Source organism: Ostrea edulis, chromosome 2 (genome assembly GCF_947568905.1).
Source record: "Ostrea edulis chromosome 2, xbOstEdul1.1, whole genome shotgun sequence".
Lineage (NCBI taxonomy): Eukaryota > Metazoa > Mollusca > Bivalvia > Ostreida > Ostreidae > Ostrea > Ostrea edulis.
The window spans coordinates 73,424,607-73,452,406 of record NC_079165.1 but is presented as its reverse complement, the minus strand read 5'-3'; the positions used below and the strand labels follow the sequence as shown (position 1 = coordinate 73,452,406).

The 27,800-nt window shown below is 34.7% G+C and overlaps 1 protein-coding gene across 2 annotated transcripts in view; it reads right to left on the bottom strand.

Moving 5' to 3' along the window:
- The window catches only part of LOC125679616 (dipeptidyl peptidase 4-like), a 74,981-nt gene that overhangs the window by 28,896 nt on the left and 18,285 nt on the right, over positions 1 to 27,800 (bottom strand). For both annotated transcript variants that reach the window (XM_048918964.2, XM_056157219.1), the window contains exons 2-14: positions 19,179 to 19,293; positions 14,371 to 14,388; positions 13,504 to 13,602; positions 9,007 to 9,101; positions 8,699 to 8,773; positions 8,510 to 8,562; positions 6,381 to 6,459; positions 5,428 to 5,557; positions 4,535 to 4,695; positions 3,598 to 3,695; positions 3,321 to 3,444; positions 3,183 to 3,221; positions 2,128 to 2,250 (exon numbers count right to left, since the gene is read on the bottom strand). In XM_048918964.2, the coding sequence (XP_048774921.2) occupies positions 2,128 to 2,250; positions 3,183 to 3,221; positions 3,321 to 3,444; positions 3,598 to 3,695; positions 4,535 to 4,695; positions 5,428 to 5,557; positions 6,381 to 6,459; positions 8,510 to 8,562; positions 8,699 to 8,773; positions 9,007 to 9,101; positions 13,504 to 13,602; positions 14,371 to 14,388; positions 19,179 to 19,293 (1,209 nt within the window). The remainder of the gene's footprint in view (positions 1 to 2,127; positions 2,251 to 3,182; positions 3,222 to 3,320; positions 3,445 to 3,597; positions 3,696 to 4,534; positions 4,696 to 5,427; positions 5,558 to 6,380; positions 6,460 to 8,509; positions 8,563 to 8,698; positions 8,774 to 9,006; positions 9,102 to 13,503; positions 13,603 to 14,370; positions 14,389 to 19,178; positions 19,294 to 27,800) is intronic.

The following is a 27,800-nucleotide window of genomic DNA, read 5'->3' as shown; positions in this document are numbered from 1 at the left end:
CAATTTAGCTGCAGAACTGTATTTGAGATAGCTTAATTGTAGTTAGAAGAATATCCCAGTGTTTTATACCAAATTTGGTAAATAAAATTTGTACTAGTTCTCGGAAGTTGGAATGTGTACATGTCATTGATAGTGTAACCCAGGACCAATAAAGACAGATTGCAACAGGTCTCTACAGTGACTCAGGTGACTTAAACTGCAGTGTGGATATTGATCATTATACGAATCTGACTAATGTGACCAAAAACTGCAGTGTGGGTATTGATCATTATACGAATCTGACTAACGTGACCAGAAACTGCAGTGTGGATATATAATTGATCATTATAAGAATCTGACTAATGTGACCAGAAACTGCATCTCTCATGAAGACTATGTACTATTTACATGGTCATAAATCAAACGATGACTTACATAACAAAAAGGTCCATATCATATATCAATTAAACAAAGCTTTGCTATGCAGGTACTCTAACTTTTTGTCCTTCTTTATGATTCATGAGCATACAATGAAATTTGTAACAAAGTTTTTTGAACACCAGAGCTGCAGTTTTTGAAACATATGGCTGACATGTTCGGACCTTGTCTTAATCATTGGTCAGAAACTTTATCACCATTGTCTGCTCATCTTTTAAAATATATATATATATATATATCAATTAGCTGTGTAAAACGTGATTTTCTGCCTAATTGCAAGCTTCCACCAGTGAAATCTCAATGGAAATGCTATTTCACCACTAACTACAAGTGTAACTGCATGTGTAACAAACTTTTGAATACTTTGTTGTAAAGAACTGTTACATAATCTTTTATTATATGTTTTGATTAAATCAGTTCCAAAATAATTATGTGCAGAGGAAGATTGTATTTGTCATGTAGCTTTGGTTAAAGAATTTATAATCAAAATAAATATGAACTTCCTCTGTTAAATTTCACAGCATGAAAAATGTCACTTCAGTCATGTGATTGGTACATGTAACCAAGCGTTTAGTAAATTATGAAGAAGATGGCAATGTAACATGGAGGATGATTGTGAACTTGGAATAATTCTTCATGACAGACAATTAATGGAAATCAATCTGAATGACAATATCATATTCTCTAAACTCAGTAACTACTTATTGTCTAGGTTTAATAGTCATACCAAGACTGAAGTATTTTTACATTACCTGAAATATCCTTAACAAATTTAACAACACAACCTATATTTCATAATTACAATAGAATATTAGTACAAAACTATAATGGTACATGTAATATATATTGCAATCATTGTCATATTTTAAAAATGTTAACATTTTTCATATACAAATGTACTACATGTATATGCCAAAATAGTAGTCGGGGTTTTGACATATAGAACATGTGAATTATTCGTCAAAACCTTGACTACTATTTATATGTGGTTATTATGCTGACTGCATGTCAATTAATATTTCTTTCAAAATATTAGGGTTTAGTATTTATATGTTTCAATGGAGGAAATTGCAATTGCTGCAGATGTGCTTCCTATGTTGGTGAGTGCGGGTATTCAATGTGAAATTGATTTTGTTATTTTATTGGTGCTTCATTATCAAAAATGGATTATAGCTACCTGGTAATTATTTTTGTGTTCATGAAGTATTTGGACATCAACATTTCTTTACAAAGGTTATATTAGTTGACATCATATACTTTAGTTGATATATAAAATTTATCCATAATTAGTGTAATAGTTCTGTGACTTAATGGATAAGCTCACTTAGCAAGTACGTGACAACGGGTTGAAGACTGCATGCACTTCGGCAACAGTATTTCTGAATTAAAATGAGTTGTTTCAGTTTACTCTTAAAAAAAAATTTGAACAAGGGAAAAAAAAGTAAAGACACACGAAAGACATAGAGATAACAGTACATTTATAAATAACAAACTGATTTATGTTCTAATCAAAAATGGTCAGGTATTGCATGAATAATACATGTATAGGATGAAACCAACTTGAAACATAATTATTATGATATTTAAACAATATAATATTATAGAGTATTACAATAGCTATATTGTAAGAATAATCTATAAAAAGACAAGATTAGTTTACAACAAAAGAGTACTGAACCAAAATACAAAACTGTGACTACAAAAACAAACCTTGTTGTTACTCACGGAGGCTTCTACCATCAGGATCTGCTTGAATGAGCCCAACTCCGACTCTTGTCTGGGAATAATCATAAAATACCAGTCCTCTTTTGGGCTCACTATCGGTGGCGTGTACTGAAGGAATAGAAAATCATTGATTGAATTCATTACACTCTACCACAGAACATGATTAAGAATGACTAGACTAGAACATTAGAATTGTAACATTAATTGCCAACATAATCACAAATTTTGGTGGAAGGTTTTATTTTTTAGATAAGGTCATAATCTGGGATATTGTACTCTATCTGGAACAATTATATTTAAAGAATGACACATCTTCATCCTAGTCAACCAATCCCTGTAAAAATTCACGTAAAGAACATAAGGTGGTTCTTCATCAGATTTTGTGTACATTAACTTTAAAGGGATAGTAAAGGTTTCGTTTAAAATATTCTATAGAATTAAAATGAATCCAATTGACTCAAACAAGTCAATTTCTGTAAATGAGAATTGTACAATTTGATGCATTTATTTCCAAATTTAAAATGAATATAATCTTAGAATTATGTCCCCTGAATTTTTGCTTCCTGGATAAAAATTCAATCTGCTATAGAAGTTTGCTCCTAGTGTAAACGCAAATGTAATCATTTCAAAGTGGATAAATATTATTCATTTACCTTTCTTTTATGATATTAGAAGGGAATAAGATGATTTGGGGTGAGAAAAAAATCACAAAAATGGGCTTTACTATCTCTTTAACACACCAGAATGTGTTTATGAAACATGATGCCACCATAGATAATTTTCACTTTCCTTCAGTCCATCCTTCTTACTGTTGAATTTCCCCTTTCATTAAATTTAAGTTCACAGTTTTTACCTTTGAGAATATTTTCAAGCTTCTGTGATATTCAAAATCATTAACGGACATCAAAGTTTTAAAATACTGAATCACATTACCAAGAATATCAAACTTGTGAACAGGTAAAAAAAAAACTAACTGGTAAGTATTCACTTATTAATAAAACATAGAAATTTTGAATTCAATAAATGAAATTTTTACTGACCAGATCAATCCAACCACCTCTACTTTCCTCCTCTTGATTCTGAAAACAGAAAAAAATTCTTTAAAAAAAGTGAAAATTCATGTATTACCAAAAGAGTACTGTCCCTTACTTTGGAAATAGAAAATGAATTTTACCCACCATTTTGCATTTTCCATTCATGACACTACAGATTGTCAATATTGTTTTATTCTGGGCACGGTTCAACCAAGAAATCAAGGCATATTCGTTGTTGATCCAAGTTACTGTGGTAAAATAGTGGTCTCTGAAAGATAATTTTCGTAATCATCAAGAAATTGAAAAATAGGAGTTCTTTAATTCACTTAAAGAATCAATTTTAATTAGAATCATAAAAAGTGCTATGTTGCCTAGAAATGAGTTGACAGTACTCACGTTGAAATTTTCCACTGAAACTTACTTGTTTTTGAACTCGTTTGGGGGACTTAACATAAAGGTCTGGTTGTTTGTGCCGAGCTTCCTTATATATAATGTAAACGTTGGATTACCATATCCTGGCTGTGATTTAAAAAACAAATATGGACATCAGTAAATTCCAGATATTATGTAATGAAAATAACAACTGTTTAATGCAATTACTATCCAGGTACACCTTCAAGTAACTCTCTGTCATCCCTAAAGTGTACTAACTGATGACGCTGTGGAGATGTTTTGCTTTAAAGTTCTCAAAGTTTTCATTCTATACCAGTACTTTTTCAGTTGTTTATTAAAAATCTTCCAGATAGTTTCTCTGCTATCTACAGATTCACATCTACATGAAGTTCTCGCTTACAGAGTATGTGTGTAAAATTAACAAGAAAAGATGTCTTCCAAACTGACATGTGTGTTTTATACTGTAATCAAATACCAACAACAATCAAGTTTGTTGGTTGGTTGTATATTGTTTAACGTCCCTCTCGAGAATATTTCACTCATATGGAGATATCACCATTGCCGGTGAAGGGCTGTAAAATTTAGGCCTATGCTCGGCGCTTAAGGCCTTTGAGCAGGGAATGATCTTACCGTGCCATGCCTGCTGTGACACAGGACCTCAGTTCCGAAGGACCGCCCCATACGACAAATTTAGACCTATGCTCAGCGCTTATGGCCATTGAGCAGGGAGGAATCTTTATCGTGCCACACCTGCTGTGACATGAGGCCTCAGTTTTTGCGATCTCATCCAGAGAATCGGCCCATTTAGTCGCCTCCTACGACAAGCAATGGGTACTGAGGACCTATTCTAATCCGGATCCCCATGGGAATCTATTAAGTTTGACACCAATTAGTTTGCTATATGTTATATTATAATGAGATGCAGTGGTACATGGATTATAATACATGGATGATATTTTTGGTACCTTTGGGTAAAATATTTTCATATTTGTTCCATATGCATTTTCCATATCACCATAATAAGGATAATAGTATGGTCTGACTGAAGAATCATTAAAAACTGCATAAAGAATTCTGTCACCATTTGGAGACCACCAGATGGCGTTGTCAGAAGATATAATTTCCTCTGAAAGAGAAAAAACAAACCATTTTGGTTTCTGATATCAAATTAAAGAAATAATTAATTCTTAAGCAGCAGCTTTAATTGGGAAAAGGCACAACATCAGAGAGAATCCAAATTTGCCAGTCAAGTGTGACTGGTCTTTGATGTAGACTGAAAACCAATAAATAAACAGCAAAATCTATGTTGGCAACCCCACTTATTCACAGTTTCAGCAACCTACCATCTTTCCAATGCAACTACATGTATTATAGTATTTACCTGCATAAATGACATTTTCATAGCAGCACATTAATCATTAATTAGAACATTAATAAGTCTAAATTATCAAATGCACATATGCCATTGCTCCCATCTGTATTACAAATATTGATCAATCTTTGCTGTAAATTAATTTTATTATTTAAAATGCATGCAGTGTGACATCTTTTATCAATTATGCATTAATGCATGTGCATGGATAGCTTACAAGGATTTTTGATGAGTGAAAATATGGAAATATGTATTTGTCTATAATGTACTTTAAAAACTGTCCAAACTTGCATTTGGTGCGGTAAGAGATTGGCTAGTTTCCTGTTATGTTGAAGTTTGTACTGAGGTTCTCTATACAGGTTTGACTGTAAGTAGGACACATGTCTATTCCCAGAAAGGGAATTTGATTTTGAAAAGAGAAAAACATACTTAGAACCTGTTCAGTATTAGGTAGAAAAGGACAGAAAATATATTTAAAGTTTTCACCTTCATACACCCAGTCTGGTACTCCATTAAATATCTCGCCAGAGCCGGGGTCTTGGACTATGACCTCAGGTTTGGCCATCTGGTCCCATGGGTTGGCCATATAGTAAATTGAGTTGTGTTGTACAAAAACCTAAAAGTGGCATGTATGCATCACATTAAAGAGGAATTCTACATTCTCATAATGGCTGACTTCCTTTTAAAACGTTAATAGAAATATAAGTACAATATCAGCAATATTTGTCGAATCCTTTTAGATTTAGGTTAGCAATGTCAACTGCTGACCTGTACATGTAGATCATTTGGGTTTGAGTGACTCAGAGTCCTGGAGGAGTTTTGAACTTTTTTAAACATTGCTTTCTACTAAAACTGCAGTTTTTGACTGAATAAAGTAATTTGAGAGTTTTCAATTTCAAAATATTGTTGATATCCTCCACTTTTCATCTATATCAAATTTCTCTGCAGTCACGGATCTAGACCTTACTGTGGGTGGGGTGGGGTGGGGTGGGGTGGGGTGGGGGATTGAGGGCTGAAGAGGGAGGGCATGGAAGGGGGTTAACCTCCCCCGGGAAAATTTTTAAAAAGATTGATTTAAAATGGTGCATTTTAATGCATTTTCCACTGAAATTCTTGTTTCTTCTTCCTTTCATTTATAGTCGCCACATCCTTTATAGGTTTGGGTGTGGTAAAAAAAAACGAACCTAAATCCGCCACTGCTCTGGTGTAGCATTAAAAAATAATTATTGAACATTTTGTATCATGCATTTTAAATTTTTTCATGAATACAAGTCCTTTAATTAATTTTACATAAGCCCTGATGGCATGATTGGTTTGGTAGTACACTACTACTCTCATATTAAATTCAATGCATAATGGCATATCACCCAATTCTGCCACAAACAGTGGACATTACTTAACAAAGATTCATGTAGTCAGTACACATATCTGCTATTTACCACTCCATGTCCCTGGGGAGCCCAGCTGACATATTGGAATTCTGAAGATCCACCCATTGGCTGGAAGGATCTCAGTTCTCTGAAAAAGATAATTTAATGTTCTGTAGTACAAAGGAGAGGATAAAATCTATGGCTGGACCGGGAATCAAACCCAGGACCCCTGCATTACTAATCAGGTGCTCTAACCACTGAACTATCCACGCTCCATGTATCCCTACCTACTACATTCCTCCCTCATTTAATTTGTCTCACAACTTAAAACATTGTTGTGACGTCAGTTCTTTGTCTTGACAGTACTTTATTTTTCATACTGTACTGAACATAGTCCGGTATTATTAAGAGCAGGCCAATATTATGAGAAATACTGGACTGACAGTAAATTTTAAGTAAGATACAAGGCGAAGATGGTCTATTATGTGCAGATAATTGGGACTGGTCACTCGAAGCTATGCGGCTCGTGCCAGTTCCGTATCTGACATAATAGACCATCTTCATCTTGTATCCCTTACCCAGATTCTTTTCACCCCTGGCAGGACAACCTGCAGTGAAGGGATGGAATAGGAGAGGAAAAAATCTATGGATGGAACGGGAAATGAACCTGGGACCCCTACAATACTAATCAGGTGCTCTAACCACTGAGCTATCAAGCCCGATATGCACAGTCCACATAGTCCTTAACCTACTACAGTTCAATGATCATCATAAACAATGAAGAGCTAATGGGACTAATACACCGGCAAGGCACACCCTTGAGTGAATATTCTACATCTATAATGCAACAATTTAATTACACGATATAGTCTAATTATTCATTTTTCTCTCCCTTTAAGAGTTCTGGCATATTCAGAAGCACCTTCACCATTTAATAGAAAACATAGCATTCAGCTGTTTGTCTCTTATTTTCAAAGTTTTATCGCATATTTTATAGATCGAGTCTCTTTTACTTTCGATATCATCTTTAATCAATTTTCCACCATGTGAATGTCCTATATTCAAGTGCATTTTAGAAATAAATTTCATGTTTGAAAATTAATGAGGGTATGAACTGCAATGCGTTATGCCAGCATACTTCATGAAGTACGTAAGCTTTGTAAAAGGAGGAGAGAAAATGCAATGGACCACACTGGGATTCAAACCCAGGCCTCCTAAATCTATAGGAACTCTTCAATATGCAGCGTAGCTAAGAGAAATTTTAATCCTTCAGGGGAAAACAGATCTATTATGATTACTGGTGACTCCCAATGGCCTGAACTTCAATCTCTCAAAGTTCTTGATCTCTCTGAGTGAAATCATGGTCCTGATTTTTTTCTTTATAAACAGAAGCAAATTTACTCTCGATCTCTTGAACAATTAATCTTTCAAAGTGAAATTTGGGTCAGGTACAATATACATGTATTTCATTTTTTTCACTCTCGATCTCATGAAATGGTGGTACCGTATACATACCATTACTCAAGCATGTAATTATTTCTGCTCGGACCTTACCCGGATAACAGTGAATGCATGGGACTGGCTGAATTATATAATTCAACTACCGGTATATAGATCGAATTGTTAGGACTTGATAATGAGACAGTTATTCTAAGAATATAATTTAGAGACAATATGCCAAACATCATTATTTATTTGAATGTGTTCTTTGTGTAAAGTTACTGGAAATTGTGATGATTGCACTCTGTGTAGTTATTGACTGCGAAACTTCGTTATGCACAAGAATTTTGTATTGTAAATATACGTCTATCTGTTCCGTGTTGTTAAAATTAAGTCAATTATTTCCAAACTACTATGAAGTACAATGTGTCCAAACAATGCCAGGATGCTGTAAATTTGCACTCTGGTTACTGCAAAATCTGAACCATACTGGTCGGTCCTTTATATTAATCTCCGGATTTGACTCTACCTTCGATCTCTCAATCACTTGAAATCTTATCAAGGTCCCGTGAACTTTGAGATATCGAGAGTCACCTGAATTTCCTCTCAGATGATGTAGCACCTGAACCATACTTATAATGAAGCATTACGTACTATAGTAGATTTGCTGAATGAGCAAGTTTGGTTTGTATTAGGTGAGGGCAGATTTAACAATGCTGTGTTTGTATTTATACAGACAGACAGATAGATGGACATACCTTGTTTTTAATTCCAATATTTTGTATTTGCTCTTTTTGGAGTGTCTGTAAATCTAGAACAAAGCAATGACGTTCAGTACTCATGTAAGATTTTTCATTCAATATCCTTCATACACATAAGATTTTTCATTCAGACATGTGCATGTAATTTTGACAATTGTCCCAATATTATCTTGTAACAGAACTCACTCCTTGGACATCATATGGTAGAAAGACAAATTTCTGATCAGCGGAGATGTCAAAGCTCCCAGTGTTCAACTCTCTCTGCAATATAGTAAACATATATTTCATTTCTTTGTATAAGAAATATCACATGGACTTTGATTTATGATAGCTAGTATATATACATGAAGTAATGAAGTGCAAATTCGGTGAATTGGTTTAATATATCTATACCATTACATTCTATGAGCCACAATTATATAAATGACGTACCATGTATATACCTCAAAGGAAAATGAAAAATTGACAAAACCCGAGATAAATTCAGGCCTTACAAATGTGGAATTGTCCAGGAGGTCTATTGTACTGTTGGAGGTACAATTATATAGCAACACGGATCCTTCTTCATTTCTGTAAACGAAGGAATCTTCTGGAAAAGATGATATTATCTGTTTAAGAATAGTAGTTTATATAATGATTGTACATATATGACTCGAAAATCAAAGGAAAATACATGCACTAAACACTAATTAAATCCATCACTTAATTTGAAGGAAATAGTGATTATTGACGTCAATGAAAGTCAATACGCAGTACTACATAAGAATACTGACCTCAGACACAGTGATAAAAATGAACCGGTCAATATTACCCGTGTGTCAATGTCAGTATAGTAATCAACATATATGGGTTCTTTATTGATAGAATTTAATATTTACGTTTTCCAGGGCAAATCACACTCCATATCAACTTGTAACCTTAATCAATCAGTTCAAAGACAAAGGACAAGAGAAAATGCAATGGACCAAACCGGAATTCGAACCCAGGCTTTCTGAATCTCTAGTCAGGTGCTCTACCAATTTAGCTACATGTATCTGGCCATCAGCGATCAAACCCGGCTAACCGCTATATTCCTCCCTCCTTAAATGTCTTCACACTTGAAGACATCAACCCTGGATCTTAATCCCTTGGCAAGCATTTTCACCTGTCAGTTCCAAGGACTGGTCTATGGCACCAAATCTAACATATAGGGAGAAAATGCAATGGACCAGACAAGGACCTCCTAAATTATCTAGTCAGGTGCTTTACCAACTTAGCTATCTGGCCATCGGTGATCAAATCCATCTGATTACCACACAATGTAAACTTCAAAATGATGAAACATAGTAATCAAATTTTTGATGATAACAAGAAAATCAGTTCAATAGCTGTATTCCTAGCTTATGATCTAATAACTGTTACACCCACAGCCCCCCAACATTGGCCTGGGTTCTGCAAGAATCAAGAATCAGAATCAGTGTGACTCGATTAATTACTGGCCAGTATGATATTATTGTAAGCTGTAAGATATAAACCGTATCCTAATTCACAATTATTACACAAATATCATGTGACATTCTCTGAACCAATCAAAATTCAGATAATTAATTGTGTTTATATGCAGTTATATACTAGCATTCAATATTCATTTTGACATCTGTTGTGTTAATACCGCCAGCTGGTGTGCAGACATTAAATATGATAACATACAGACACTGCAGTGTGGGCTAGCTTGCACACCAGCTGCAGATAATACTACAATAATTGTTTAAAAAAACATTAAAGAGCTTAAATATCTACATGATATTAAATACACATAGTGTTAGAGAGTTAATCCTTGTGCTTTTAGAACTATATCAGTGCTTGTCAGTCAACAACTGGTCAACAGTCATGGACTAGCCAGGGCTGCTGGTACTTGAATGCAATTGGTGGATTAATGCCTGAATTAGTGATGTCAACATTATTCTTGATTCTGGCAAATATGTGACATATGTTTCATAACCATTGTGATGTCATACTGATGATACAAAGAAAAGGATTGTGCTAAACTCAAGGAGGTTTTGAAACCTGATTATATGCATCATCATAGTATAAAATATTGGCACTATCAGTAATTAAATCCTTTCTCTTAATTATACTAAAACTTGAGAACTATCAGTGGTCTGTGGAGCTGTACGTGTGTCAACAGCTACAGAATTGACCTTTTCTCTGACTGTATCCAGTGCTTCGTAGCGCTGATTAATAAATTACTTAAGGATGAACATAAGACAGCCTACTCTCTGGTGATGTTGATACCTGTCAGTCGACAGAAGTCAGTATTACAGAGTCTTCAGGTTATCTCAAGGATCAGAACACCTATATATATATACCTCATTATAAAAAAAGAACCAGAAACATATGTTCTTACGCTATGCAGATATCATGATTAATTAGAAATCCAGACATGAGCTTACTGCACGGTAATGCATACAAGAAGAGAAAACAAAAATAACAAGCTCAGGCTTGCACTGTATATGTTAATTGTAATTTGTACTGCAAGAAAAAACTATTGCTCCATAATGAAGTTTGTTCATTGTTTTGGAAAATGACTTTGGCTTTAAGCAATTTGCTTTACTACAGAGCAGAAATTTTCATTAACACCCCTCCTCCTCGAGCTCTATACAAGGTATTTCCTTCTATAAAAAAGCAAGATGTGTCTGTGAAACACAAATGTCCTTGGGGCAGAATAGATCATGAATCCTGAAACCGATACAATGACCTTGTTATAAGGATTACACCCACGAAATATCAAAACCCTTACAATGACCTTGTTATAAGGATTACACCCATTAAATATCAAAACCCTTTCCCTTAATTACAGTTCAAACATTATAAGCAATTCAAACAGTTTTGATAAGTGGGTCAAAGTTCAATGCCAAGGTCACAAAGTCATTACAACAGGAAAGACACTTGCTGTAAGTTAAGATCACAAGGTCATTAAACAAGGCACTGTTTCAAATGCCTTGTCATAAAGATAAAGCCAGTTCACTAAATTTCAAAGCTCTAGATCTAGTCACTTACAGAGTTCAAAAGTTATAATATAAACAAGGTTAAAATCTTTATGCCACAGATGGAAAGAAAATGTAAAAACCAAAAGTCCCCTTCAATCTTTATTTCCAGTGGACATAAAAATCTTATATGCAATTGCAAACAAGTACCTATTTCAACAAAATGTCACAAACATTTCAAAACAGTGATCACAAAGGTAGCAATAAAGACAGCTGACACTTGTCATCTGTTAATGTCTGTTAATTATCCAATTAGGAATTGACTTCTCATCTTATCAAAAATTGTTTCTAGAAAGTTTGAAATATTATATTTTGAAAAGCTGGCTTGATCAGGTAAGGGGGAGGGGGGCGACCTCCAGATATAAGGAGATGCCCAAAGATTCCGGACATAAAACAATTTTTCTGTCCTTGATACTTATTTAAATTGTTTGTATTATGGGGTTATAATGGGCCGACCACTGAGATTATTCACCCTATGCTACCATTGATATTGTATTTCCCATAATCCTCCTAGACTTCTTGTATCTATATCTTATAATTTGTTTCTTTTTCAGAAGTAAACTTTTTTGTCCAGTTGAAGGGTCAGTGATATTTACATCTATTAATTTTTGATAATAACAGAAACGATGTGTGCTTGTAATTTTTATGGAGAATTAGTCTAAGAATATACAATTAAAAAAAATCACAGGTTATTGCTGACAAAACATTTCATGGATTTTTATGAAATATTCTAGTAAAGAAAATTCCAAAACTAAGCTTTTATTTTTTCTAAGTATTTTGTCAACCAGCAATTAGTGCAAGTCTGCTCTTTTATGGCTTCCTTAAATCTTAATAGTAAGACAACATTATGTGCTAATAATAGACTGTAACTGCATGTTTTAACACACTGGATATAATAGCTTGCTTAACAAGCCTGACATTCAGAAAAGTAATTATTCAATGTCAAGATGGTAACATTTTTCTAGTAAGATTTTATAGATTTGCTGACAGGTTAGGTAACTGACAGCATTCAGCTGCATATCATCATTCTGACACTGTCGGATTATGTCACACAAATGATAATGTACATACTAGATAACTGCCGGATCACAGTAATATGGTGAATGCATATTACCATTTATTCTATATCCATCAATAATCCGTGTTTTGATATTTTTAAATGGAGTCACAATAACGCACATTTATGGAAAGTGATCGACTACATCTCAGACAAAACTGTGTACACAAAAAATCATTTCATTCTGTGTCTGCATGTCTTTTTTGATAATTAGGAATACATTCATTATCTTACAGTATATAAGCATGTATATCAAAATACAGAAGGGGGGGGTATACTATTTTATCATTGCTACAGTAACTTGATCTGAAAAGTTGGATCACGCGGTCTCGTTGACAGGCACAGATCATCAGATGATCGAAGCATTTCATGTGATCTGATGATCCGCACCTGTCAACTTGACATGACTCGACTCTTCAGATTAAGCTACTCAAGTGATGATATATATATGTATTATTATCAAGCGAGAGAAATTCATTTTTTCTTCATTTTTATGGATCCTCTCTGCCTTTGTAAGTGAGGTGACATCATGGCTGTGTTCAAGATCATAGCAGCTAGCCTAGGGGCTAGGTATGGTGATTGATTTGTGCCATTTCACACTTTAATGTCATTTTGTTATTTCGAGGCAAAAAAACCCCACCAAAATGATATTTTGCGACTGTTCGTCCAGAAATAACAAAACAATGACAAAATGATAATTTTGGCTACTTTTTGCCTCGATCAGAATAACGAAAAGATGACTAATTAATTGTAATATGGCACAAATCAGCAACCATACCTAGCCCCTAGGCAAGCCACTTTGCGATCTTGAACAGATCCCTGGGAATATACTTTCTACCTTCCCATCCTCCAAGCCAAACCTAAACAAACTCTTAACCATTAAGATTTACATGCATTTGATTTCTTACCATGGCCTCTCCATTTAGGATGAAAGCTTTGAATCTTATAGTCATGGCCATAGAAATCATTAAAGGTGAACTGCTCCTTCTTGTTTTCCTCATCACTACCTAGAAATGCAAAACAGAACAATCAGTAACATATCAGTTAGCAAATAACTGTAAGCATCTTCAGCTGACAAAAGAATGAAATCCTAGGTTTACCATTTTACCTATCAATGTTTATATAGAAGGCCATAACAACCACGAAGGAGAAGGCAGGTGCTTTTTGAATAAGGCTGCACAAGGTGCTATAACCACTGACTCATAAAACATAAAATCCCTCTGATCTGAGTGCAAAAGGGACATTTTTCTTGCTAATATTTGTGCCTTTCATCTTTATCTTTGTTCTTTCTCCTAGATACATGTACATATACAATGTATTGAGTCTCATTTACGAATATCAGGTATATTCTAATTCTGCTTTGGTGATTTCCTAAGTTATATACAAACGTAATGCCCATTATATACAATACATTGAGACTCTTTAATTCTGTATTGCTACTTAAACTTTGAATTATAAATACAATGTACCAGTCTGACTCTGAGTACCAATTTTGCGTTATATAGAGAATACAGTATGCGGGTCTTAGTACAGCTCATTAATATTATGCCAAGACTATACACTAGCAGATTTAAAAATATCACTCAAAATATGCATGTACAGCAATTACAAAGCATAAATCTCTTGCCATTATATATGCACATATATGCACTACATTATAACCAAGCAGCAGACCAAGCTTTCAGATGATATACCAGATATACCGGCAGTATCGTATTCAGTGGCAGCTATAGCCTTGATTAATTGTTTTTCTAATAATTTCCTAAAAGTGATACCTTTTTTAGTCTCATCATCTGCAATAATCATGAAGAAAATAAAACATATAGATCATAGCAAGCATACAAAATAACCCAAAATAAAAAGTAAAATATAAACTACCTACAAACTACACTAACAAAGTCTGCCACAAAACCAGTATGACTAAAGTTAACCCCGTAGAATTAAATTGAGTTAGTACTAACACAGTGAAATAGTTAGGGCTGGCTTTAGTCAGCCTGCCATACAACATACACAGACAATAATTTAGCTTAAATCCAGAGTGTAGGAGAATTTGATGCAGAATTCTGGAAAGTGATTATATTTATCATCTGTAATAGCATTAAAGATAAGTCACCATCTTTGATAGTGAGTATAATTTGTTGTCACCTGCACATTTGTGCACGGAGCATGAAATACTGTTCAGCAGTTTGTTTCCGTGGGATGATAAATGTGGCTTATTTTAGCGGTTAGATAGCTTTCCACCAAAATTTCACTCGCCAAATATGCGCCGAATTGCGACATCAGTATTTGCAAGAGAGATAACTCTTCCTTGTCCGCCAAAATTTATTCCGCTAACATTATTAGCATACATTTGAGCCAGCAAATCACCAAATTTTAGACCCACAGAAAAAAATTAAAAACCGCTATACGGTATATCAGAGAATAATAGAAACCTGTCATGAATTTGAAGTCTGGTTCATATGTGCTGTAAGAGTGGTCCAAATAAATGTTTTGAGATACATTGATTACTGCTGTGATGATCGATTGACAGCTATAACAGTACAGTGAAGCCTGTCTCATCCAACATTCTTGGGGAGACATTCTATATCAGATTTGACAGGACATCAGATAATGCATCATGTGAAGAGTGGAGGGAAACTCAATAGGCCATTCTGGGAATGATCTCAGTGATATGCAAACTAAAACCAGTTACGATTAGGCCATTTTAATTGTGTACATGCAGGACAAATTGCTGTAATGTTAGGATACATTCAGCAATACAATTTAGACAAAATTGGAAGTGATTAAAAATGCATCTGCTTAACCATCATATTTTGTTATTTGACTTAATAATAGATCATAGAAATACTAGCTAGCACACTTCTAATGGTGTCTGATTCTTTGAAATGGGAAGAGGATTACGTTTTGCCCATGGCTAATGGATTTTTACAGCTGAGATTTGATTACATCCAGCATTCCTAATATCTGAATCAATCTGCTAACTAAGCTGAACAGTGTGCAAACTCTTTTAAACCATTCCCTCTGGTTTATTGAATTCTGAAAAATATTACGATTTTCCAGATTCCTTTATACAAGACTAAGATTTTAATGCAATGTTATCAATTTGGGATTACTGTAATCTTGACTTTGAATCTTAAAATGAATACTGCTTCACATGTAGGTCAAAATAATACGGATAAATATGAAAAGAAACAAAAAAGAAAAAGAAAAAACAAACCAAGAGACTCATGGGCCTTTATGGTGACATGAATATATCACGCAATGAAAAACTTTTCAAATGTTGTCTATCAGTTGTAGTCTAATATTAAGTGATGTTAATATTTTCTACTATTCGTTTATAAATTTTAAGATACACAGCCAAATCCTGGGAGCCAGAACCCCTGGCCCAGGGGTATTGAATGCAAGGTGAAGATAACGAACAGTGATCAATCTCATAACTCCTACAAGCAATACAAAATAGATAGTTGGGCAAACAAGGACCCCTGGACATACCAGAGGTGGGAGCAGGTGCCTAGGAGGAGTAAGCATCCCCTGTTGACCGGTCACACCCGCCGTGAGCCCCATATCTCATGAATTTGATAGAGGTCCCTGCATGTTCAATTTGATTATATATGCATTCAGTTTAGTTGTTTAGCATGCATGAATACAGAAGAACTTTGATGAAATAGTAGTACAAATTTCACTATACAAACCTTAGAGTTCAGAGTGCCAGAGCCCCCAACCCTGGGGTCATGAATTTAAAATCACAACATTTGATGTATAGAGGCTTTTCTCCTCATAATCATTGTGCAATTGGTTTGATTGTTTTATGTCCAGGAGCCAAAAAGAGTATATCTATGAAATATACATTTTCATTATATATATATGAGCCATTTCAAAGAATTCCACACCTACAACAGAGTCCCAGACCCTGAGGCCATGAATTTAAAAGATTGGGTCAAGAATTTACATGTAGTGAAGACTATTCACAAACCCTGGCTATAATGGCAAAACACCCTCTTTCCCATTCAATCCTTTCCTAAATGCCATGGATCCATTCCATTCCCTAGATCCCTAACAAATCTCACGGCATGTGTGACCGGTCGACAGGGGATGCTTACTCCTCCTAGGCACCTGATCCCACCTCTGGTGTGTCCCGAGGGGTCTGTGTTTGCCCAACTATCTATTTTGCATTGCTTCTAGGTTATTAGATTGATCACTGTTCGTTATCTTCATCTTTCAGATTATAGTTTCCAGTCATGATTCCTACACTTAGAATCTGTTCTATCCACAAATAGTTTCTAGTCCAGAGAAAGTACAAAAAAAGAGAATCATTCTTATAGATTTTCATATGGGTTACTTCATGAACTAATTGGTTGTCTGGAGTGTCCCTTCAAGGATCTTTGATTTCACAAGCTTTAGGTTAAGTGCCACAAAATTTGACATATGACAGGTCCTCTGAGCAACTTAGCAGTGAGAGTAACCTTTATCCTGCCAATGCCCATCATAATACAGAACCTCATTATTTTAGGTCTCATCTACAAGACACAATCATAACTTTCATTTCTGTTGCCACGCTCGTAATTAAGTATACAGTTGCTACCCATTTTAATGACTTGGATCTGTTGTGGCCTAGAGCAGACTCAGATATACTACCTCAGAATCCCATACATAAAGCAAGCACTCTACCGACTGAAATACCGCAGCCGTTCCTGAACCGACATGAAAACCAATAATTGAGCACCTGTATAAGTAAATGTAAATCAATGATCGATCATAACGTCATAAGCGACATGGAATATTGTCTGATTAAGCTTCACGTTAGTGACCACATCTAATTTACTGGGCTGCTAACATTCACAAATTTGTATAAAGGAGAAATTAGTTTTCTTCTTTCCCTTCGATTTCTTGGCACTTCATATCAATACACCTGAGACCCCCATATTTTTAATGTGCCAATAGCATTTCCAGTCACTGAACCCTCCAACATGCATGAAAATTTCACATTTACACCCAAATTAACAGTTCCATTCCCATGCCCAACGAATCATTACTAATGTAATTAATTCTAAATGCAAAATACCAGTACATGCATTCACTTTGTTAATTCATGGCAACTAGCTATTAAAAGTTTAAAGCTGTAATCCAAATGTTTAACTTAAATTAAAATTTTAAATTCATACTCTGGTGTGATGATTGAGAAGGGGAAATGCAACAGACCAGACTAGGCCCTCCAAATCAATTGAACCAGTAGTCATAATTTGTTCACAATGACAACCAGGCTTTCCCAAGCCAGGCATTTTCACATGTCAGTTCCAGAGGTATGTCCATGTCACCAAATGTAGAGAGGTAATGCAAAGGACAAGTTTGGGGTTCAAACCTGCAACCACTTAATCTTCATTCAGGTGCTCTAGTTACATGTACTAACTAAGCTATCTGGACTCTGGTGATCAAACCAGTCTGACGTACACCGGATTAAAGAAATGAAAAACTGTTTATTATTATCATCACCATATCGTGTTAACTGTGCAAAATCTACGGTGGGTGTTATTTTTGTGATTCTAAAATATTTTACTACAAATTGCAGTATCAAACATGTAATTTACACAAAAAGTTCCCTATTGTGCTTAAAGTTTATTTACAGTATATACTCATATTTCTGACTTAATTAATCTTCACGAGTGCTTGCATTCATCTACTTTAACTAAATCCTTTAATTCATCTGTCTAATTTTGTTCTCCACTTTCCATGGATGAAATCAGTGTTGTAACAACAAGAACCCTTTCCTATTCAATACATCTATAGAGAAAGTAGAATATATATGACAAAACCACACCAGGATTCAAGCCCAGATCCTCCAAATTTCAAGTTCCTATACTGTTAGAGATATATCTATCAACTGTGATCGAACTTGTATGACCAGCACAATTTCCTTACCCTTTTTTCCACACTTTGGAGGTTACAAACCCAGGCTGTTCCAGTTCTAGGAATGAGATGGTGTATGGAACCATGCTGTTGAACTTGGGTATCTTGAACAGTGCGCGATATCTCGAATACCATGGATATGTCAAAATAATTTGAAAGTTCCAACCATTTATTCTTTAAGTATTTTACCTTCGATATCTCCAATCCTTGGATATTTCAAAGTTTTTTTCTCAGTCCCATCAAGTTCAAGATAACAAGGTTTGACTGTATCACAAGAAAGGAGAAAATTTGATTGACCAGATTGGGATCTGAATCCAGAGTCTCATCGAATTTAATTTAATTAGATTGCTCTATCAAAAGTGCCATCCAACAACAGCAATCAAACCATAGGAGCCCCATTGATTGCTTTTGATAACATTTTACTGCTGAACTAGCTACCCCTATTGAATACAACCTGGCATCAAAATATATTGCCCAAGTTTCCTCCACGACTAAATCCTAACTCTGTAAACTTGACATGTGGAGGAATACATGTGTAAAGCACATACTTCGTTTTCTGCAAGGCATGTGCATAATCATCAACCATAAAAGTACTCTTCTTTTTCTTTAAAAATTTGTAATGGTACGCATTCTATCAAGCTCCCTGAAGATAATGCAGAAGATGTAGGAACAGACATACCTGGTGTGACAAGGATGATGGCGGTGACAATGAGGGCACACACAATGAGAATCACCAGCAGGGCTATGGCTATCCCCCTCCAGTTCCTCTGTTCTGTTGCACCCCCAACAAGTTCCTAACAAAGAAAAAGTTTGATGAATTTAGTACATTCTTCATTATAATGTTCCTCCTCTGGCAATTGAGGAACACTAAAAGATACCCCGAGTTTCTCCATGAGTAGGTTTTGGAGAATTAAGTTACGATTCTAAACTCTTTCTTAAACTCATATTTAAATTCATGAATAAATTTTTATTGCTTGTGGACATAATATTTTGATTAGGAACTCCCATACAATGATGCAGTTTAAGTACTGCAGTACAATACAATTCAAGCAAATTTTCAAAATCAACTTAAACAATCAAGATTCTTCTGTAATCGACTTTCATTCACTTATAATAATTAACCAACTGATTATAAAATCAAGCATTTTGAGATGGAGATCTTTCTTGGGACCAGAGCAACCCTTTACTAAATAACAGAAATTTCTAAATATCTCGTACAAAATTTATCACTCGTTCCTAATTATAATGCCGTGCACCTTTGAAAACAACTCATACCAATCTGCCCATTTAAATTTTTTATGTAATTCTGTGAGCAAACAAACAAGATAAACAAAACAAACAAATGTAGAGAACTAGAAATATAAACATCTCTATTCCAAAAAATTTTTACAGAGTGAAAAAGAAGTCAAGATTTCTTGGCATGCTGACATTATTTACAAATTTTTACCAAATCTGATTAAAACAATAAATTTCTTTCCTACCATATGTCAAATAACATTAAAGACACCTTAATAATCCAATAAATTTACCGTGGCCTCTGATATATGCATCTGATGATCAAAACAATTTCAAGATTTCCAATTTAAATCCTTCAGATAATCAAAACAGTTAATATTTTTGTAGGTGTTTTTGAACACCAGTACAGAGATGATAAGATTTTTCCTCAACAGTGTTTTCTGTGTTGGAAATTGATGGATTTTCAATTCCAATATACAACCCTGTGGTTAGAATCATTCTAGTTTTAGGTGGGCTTTACCTTTGGTTCTATCATAACGATTTACAACAGGAGATTCCATTTTCATGAAAGCTTAGTTTATTACACATTTTCTTTCATGAAAGACAGAACATATTCCCAAATCAATTTTTTTGATTCCTGAACAGAATGGCACATGTCAGATTAGCCAAACAGATATCAGAATTAATTTTCACAGTCAGATTATGAACACTGAAGAGCGTGCAGTATCTCATTACATTTAATGTTGCTGTTTTCACACCCAACAATCAGACTGTGAAGATATTTACACCTTACAATGACGTATGAAATGATGTAAGCAAAATCACATTCTGTTTTCTAAAAATGTAATGCCTTACCAGTGTTTGAATTTAAATTCAATCTGTAATCCAAAAATCACTTTGAATACTGTGGTTTTATCAATTTTTATAGACTTATAAATTTCAAGAATTTGTTAAAAAAATATAAGTATATACTTGATAAATTTTGGGAGACTATTCTATGATCTTCATTTACAAGCATATATTGTACTTGTTATCACTTAATTCAATCACATTAAGACAACAAAAATTAGTGTTCAATGAAAATTGATGGAAATTAATACACAATTTACCTGATCACCCTCACTATCCAGACTCTGGCTCTTTTTCAGTTTCTTGTCTATCATGGTTTGTTTTTTAAGTTTAAAAAAAAAAATGTTGATATATTCCTTCTCAGAGTTAACAGGATACCAGATGTTGCTTTTTGGTGAACTACAACATGTACGTTCCAATAATTACTGTCTCTAAAAGGGAATTCAAATCACAGCACGAGTGTAACAATGACTGTTGATGTTCTAGAGACAAATCTAAAAGTCTCTCTCAGTTTAACAGACCAAACTTCCATTAAGAACATGCAGACAAGCCCAGCTCTGTGGCAGGGATACACTCCAAATTCCATTAAAAGATGACTGGAAAATTAAATCAAACTTGCTGATTCTCTCCAAATATCCAGACTGGTGGACTTACAAAAAAGGAAGCAAGGAAATGAAGTATAGCAATAAGTCAGTGCCTATCAAGGCTGGCTGAAACGAAGCTCGATATTGAAGCTGGGCTCTGTGTCTTCTGTCTGTCCTTAATTGCAGCAAATCTTGGAGGAACCGTGGAAAGAATTGTCAATAATTCTCAGATCCCGGCTGACATGACACAAAACTTCTGTCACACAGGCATCGATTTGGGTTCGGATTGTTAATTATTTTTTGGCCATTTTAAGACATGCCTTTTAGATCCATCCATCAAGTCTCTAGGGTGCATATTACAAAGGAAGAGGCTTAAGAGAACTCTTGTTGTAACTGTTGGAATCCAGTCAAGATTTCCATGCCCAAGGACATTAAATAATTTTGCACAAGGAAAGCTCTCTATTTGTCTTCATCATTTGGAATACACATCACCACTGATGCACAAAACTCCAAGAACCAATCTTTAATGCATGATAATGGAACAAGTTCACAGGCAACCACTTTGTTACTTAATTTCCCCAATACTCATTTACCTCCTGCAGGAAATTAGAGGAGAACATTATTCTAAAACATGAAAGAAAAGTTTTCTTTCAAAAGATATGCATCTCCAATTCTACACAATTTCCTACCATAGTAAACCGATTTTGCTGTAATCCCAAGTGAGTGGATATAAAACCATACAGTGGCAAACTGAAAGCACAGTATAGAGCACTGAATTACAAATAATGACTATTCATATACACCCCACGTATATATGTCAGCCTAAGCTTACTAATGTAGCAAAGACATTTTAAGTGCAATGTTGGCCCTTTCCCGAGTATGTAGAACATGCTGCATGGGAGCCTGTGATATTTGTGGCCCTCGGTGCAGAGCACAACTGTGGACAACATTTATCCCTTCCCAGAACACCCTACTGAACAGTAAAATACCAATTATGTCCTCATTATCCATCAACCATATTGACTTGTTCCTATAGTAACTAAAACTATAGAGAGGTCCGAATGGAAGATTTCTACTTTTAAAATACGTACTATTCAGCTACATTGAATATAATTATCAAACTGGCTTTGAAAACAAAATGCTGAATGAACAGAAACAAAGAACTCCTCAAGACAGTGCATTTCTCCTTGCAGTGACTGTCCACAAGTTTTTTCCATGAAGTCCCATCAGTGACATTGAATGTAAACCTCTTTTATAGTCTGGAGGGTCTCCTTGTATTCAAAGAAATTTGAATCCTGAGCTCGATATTGATTAATCATTGCTTGCATACTATATTTTGTCAAGTTGTAGCTTTGTTGCTTGCAGAGAAGATTTTTCCTATACATTCCTTTAATGACTTTGCATTCCTATGGTGCCCCAGTCCAGAACCCAAGGGCTTAATGTGCTTAAATGTAAAGTTTTCGACAAAATGAAGCTTGTTTTTGATTTTCAAAAGGTATCTCAAGATTTGATTCTACATGAAAATCCTATGGTGGCAAATATGTCCTCTGACCTTGATGCATAATCTTCACCTTGACATTGAATAGAACCTTTGACCTTGATCTATCAGCTCAACAAATATGAAGAAGCTCATAGAAGTTATGACCAAGTTTAACATTCTTAACAGCAGACTGACATGCTGAAACATTCCCTCACCAGAGAGTGCAGTTACACAAACACTGTCAATGCTTGGAAGATAGTTCCTGCATCATGTGACAATTTAATCACATGATTTAAATAATAGATATCATACATAAAAAATGTGTCACCCTCAGAGTATAAGGCAATGTGGCAAACACTCTCATGAAAAGAAATAAATTGACTGTAAAGCAAACAATAGGAAACTGAAATATGATTGAAGATTTTAATCAAAACTTGCAGTGAATGATACTGTGTTCAGCTATAATGGGCTTGTTTGGTTGTCTGAATCATAGGAGACATCAGGTGTAGCACTGTGGTGACTGGAGCAGTGCATGCATTTGAGTTTGTCTACCTTTCCCATTATCCCCCAGGCAAATCCCTTATTGTGTAAAATACAGCAAGTTTTCAACTGTTTTACTAATTGGACAGGAATATCACAAATTTAAGGTGTAAGAGAAGCTTGCATATGCGCCCCTTTGGTGAGAGAATGAGGCCACAAAACCAGTATGTTCATATTTAGTCTTTCTTTGTAGCCCAGTACCCTGACCAATGGGATCATAGTTTAAACAAATATTTATTTTAATGATCCCTTTTCTCAAATATCCAAGCCAATGAGAAGCATTAGTATAAGCTGTATACAGTTTGATTTTTGATTGTTGTAAAATAAATAAAAGTTTCTTCTTTATTCTGTTGGTTTTAATTCAGCATGGGATTCACATATTAACTTGCATGGTTCTCACTGGGGAAGTCAGTTTAGGTTTGAATCTTCTAGATTTAACTCATAATCACTAGAATCCTGAACAACAGCCTGAGGATCGTCAGTTCATGAATAAAACAATTTCATACCATCCACTGTCTAAAACTTTGTATTTTACACTTTATAATCAATAGATCTTTTGAACTCATTGATTTTTTTTCTTTCATTTAAACCTGTTATAATTATACAGTTACTAGTATTGCAATTCACACAAGGTACATAGCTTAACAATACCAAAAATGTACCATGTGTTGTAAAGAATAGAGTGGGGGAATAAATCAGGTCTTTGACTTCCTGCCTGAATCAATAAGACATTGACTTTCTGCTTGTGAATAACATTAATTTACATGGTCATTGTTATAGCAGCCTAAGTCAATTGGTATATGCTACTTTAGAAAATGACATTTCTTCTTAACTTTTTAAAAACTGGACTTTTTGCAAATCAGAAATATTGTGGTCTTAAGTTTATACACTGACCTATCTGATAAAGTTAACTTCTACATTTATGCTTGATAATGCTGTTTTCAATAACTACTGAAGAAGTGTTTTCTTGGTTTACAACAGACAGTAAAAACGGAGAGAGAGAGAGAGAGAGAGAGAGAGAGAGAGAGAGAGAGAGAGAGGCAATTTCCATTCCAGTGGATGCTACATGTATACCCATCACATGGAAAACCATTAGCAATATCCTAAAACTCGATCAGTATCAATTTATTAGATGCAATCAGTGAAGCTTAAAGTGAACTGGGATATTTATTGGATAGACTTAACAGGATATTGTGAATGGTTTTCCATGTGATGGGTATAGCATCCAAAGTCAGATACTATAATGGAGGTTACTGTGGCTTTTCAAAAGTTCCCCCTCCCATTTTCTGAGTCACAACCTTTCCCTCTCTGTTATTCTAGACCTGTCCTTGATAGCAACATTCACAATTAAAACCCAAGTAATAATCTTCAGTTCAGTTTTTGTGGGGATCTGGGTTAGAATAAGTCCTCAGTATCCCTTATTTGTTGCAAGAGGTGACTAATTGGGGTGGTCCTTCAGATGAGACCGCAAAAACCGAGGTCCAGTGTCACAGCAAGTGTGGCACAATAAAGATCCCTCCCTGCTCAAAGGCCATAAGTGCCAAGCATAAGCCTAAATTCTGAAGATCTTCACCGGAAATGGTGACATCCCCATAGGCCTAAATTTTGAAGCTCTTCACCAGTAATGGTGACGTCTCCATATGAGTGAAATATTCTGGAGAGGGATGATAAACAATATACAATCAATGAATTAATCTTCAACATCTTTTGTATTTTGTCATTACAAATTCTATCTACAACTATTAATAGCAAAAATCTTGTTCAAATTTAGCGCAAGCATATGCTCCAACATTCTATTTACATATTTCAACAGTTAGAGTGATAGTTTTCTGCATGATGCAAAAAAAAAAAAAAAGAAAAAAAAAAAAAGGAAAAAAAAAAAATTAGGCAGAATATCCATTTTTCTCAAATTAAGAACAATGTGAAAATGCACAATTTCATGATGTCATATTAAAATGATATTATAAAATAATGCATAAATACCATGCATAGCTCTCCAACGGAAAGCTTCAATATTCTCAATCTATTGAAACTATACAGTTTGCTTTTTAAATTTCATTTTGCTTTATTGATTTCAAATAATCCTTGTCATCAGTATCAAGGCCCAAAGAATCATTAAAATTTTATAAAGTTTGGATGCAACATCAATAATGTAATCCAACTCTCCATCGTAGCTGCAATACGGGGGCAACCATTAAACTCCAATACAGACCTCCGATCGATAGAAAAAACAAAGCATGGATACTTCTAAAGATATCCTTCTCTAGAATAGAATACAAACAGTGGTCTGATAAAAGTATTACAACAGATACTTGATTTCACATGAGCCTCATCATCTACAACATGCAATTGGCATGTAACTATAACATTCAAACATTAAAACATTTCTATGGATGTAAATTCTTTTAAAGGTGAAACTTTTGAAAATATATTGGTAGATTGATACACGATGAGGATTTCTTCTAGCGCATGGGAAACCTTTGCATTTCATCATTTGATCAATTAAAAGTATATCATGAATTCTTTCTATGGTATCTACTCTTTCCAGAAAAAAAATCTGCAATCATGGAAACAATTTTTTGCATTACACGTTGGTATACATATAATTACCGTATTGTAATCCGAAGCAGATGACTCTACATCACTCATCTTTGTTACAGAATGTTACGTCTGGTAGTCTCGGGCAAAATCGTATCACAGGGAAAATTATTTGACACCTGCTGCTTGACTTTCAGGTGTAAATGAAGTATATTAATCAATTTTCAATGGAAAAGATACAAGTAGATCCCCTGCTCCTTTCACATTTGCTAATTAACTGATAACTCCAGAGAACATCCTCACATATTAGTTAGCCTGTTACCAGAATACCACCACACAAACAAGAATCTCAATCTGCACTATTTTACTCATTCGCAGGTAATGCAATCCCTTACACAGTTTGCGATACTCATAAAATCAGGAGCACATAGTTTTTATTTCACATCTATAATCTTCTCTAAGAATTTTCATATATCACTGAAAAATTCCAATACTTTAATGATTTTTTCGCTCTCCCCTCTGTATATAGAACCTCTATCAGGTGAATAGGTACCTTTACTCTGCCTGTCCAGACCACATGATACTGCAGCAGATTATGTCTCAATCACGCATGGGGGAATTTAAACAGCAGCTACTTATCCAGGCTAACAATATAGTAAACATTGGATACACACCAAATCCACTGTATGAAGGGAGTAGTGTTAGCTCAGCCCCGTAATTATCCCCAGTACACAAAAACACATGCTCCGAAATATACCTAAGTACGTATTAGTGCCAGTACTAACAGAAGCCTCAGGCCCCCAGCTACCATAATATACAGCACCAACACAACATCGATAATGATTATTAGAAATTTGAAGATGGTTAACCATAAAATTATACATGTATACTGTTTTCACTTGGAGTGTTAATGGTCTCTACATTTACATGTATATCTATACTTTCTTAAATGACATCTGACATACCTAATATTCTTGACATTTTCTACTTTTCGATCTTTATGAAAGTTTAGCAGCTTGCAAATATTGAACCATTCATTTTATTGATAAATCCCAAGAACAGAGTATTGAACTTTTCCTATTGATTTTGGCCGTGTATGTGTAACATTAATCTCGAGGTAGTCATAGCATACGTATATACCTATGTCAATTTGATGTTGGTGAGTTTAGGAAGTGTTACAATTATGAAATTATCGAATTCAGATCTAAAGCAAATAAACACACAAAAAGAGATCGCTACACCCTCTCTCCTTTTAACTTTTCCCCATGACTTATTTCCATACAACTCCAGAAAGATGTCATCGAATGCAGTACCATTGAATTGAACTTGACTTTATTTTGCCAGCCCCCCTCCCCCCTTCTCTAACTTCTCCACCTACAACACACTGGAATGTGCCTCTGATGTACAGCAGACAGAGCTGAGTAAGTATTATTAAGTAGATAGATGTATCTGACTGGCAACAGAGATTATATATCCATTGGATAAAGCATTTTATGTATAAGATGTATTCATATCTACGTTGCCTTGATCATATGGACATTGTTAACACTTAAAATCACCCACCTTTCAACATTTTCTTATCATTTTCTGATCAACATCCATTCATATTATCAGTGTTCATGGAGATTTTACAATAGCTACTGCTCTTGCCTTTTGGCATGCAACATTATTTTTTTGTTGGGGTGGGGAGAAAATCACAAAAACACAAGAGACAGAGAGAAATAGAGAGAGAGAGAGAGAGAGGTGGGGGGGGGGCAGTAAAATGTGTAAAGTGAGGACAAATTTCAACCAATCGACAGAAGTTGTGAGGACAGAATTGCACTATGAGGACAAAAAAGAAAATGTCCTCACAATTATGTCCTCAAAAAAGATGTGAAGATACATGTATAAAACATTAGCTTAGTGAGGACAATTTAAGCCGTGTGAGCTAGGACATGTCCTTATTCTAATCTAATATTCTCTCTCAAAAACCTTTTTTTCATAATTTGAAAGAGAGTATTAGATAAACTTTTATAGGTATCCCTTATAATAGCTATACCTAACATAGTATTTTTTTTGCCTTTAGAATAATATA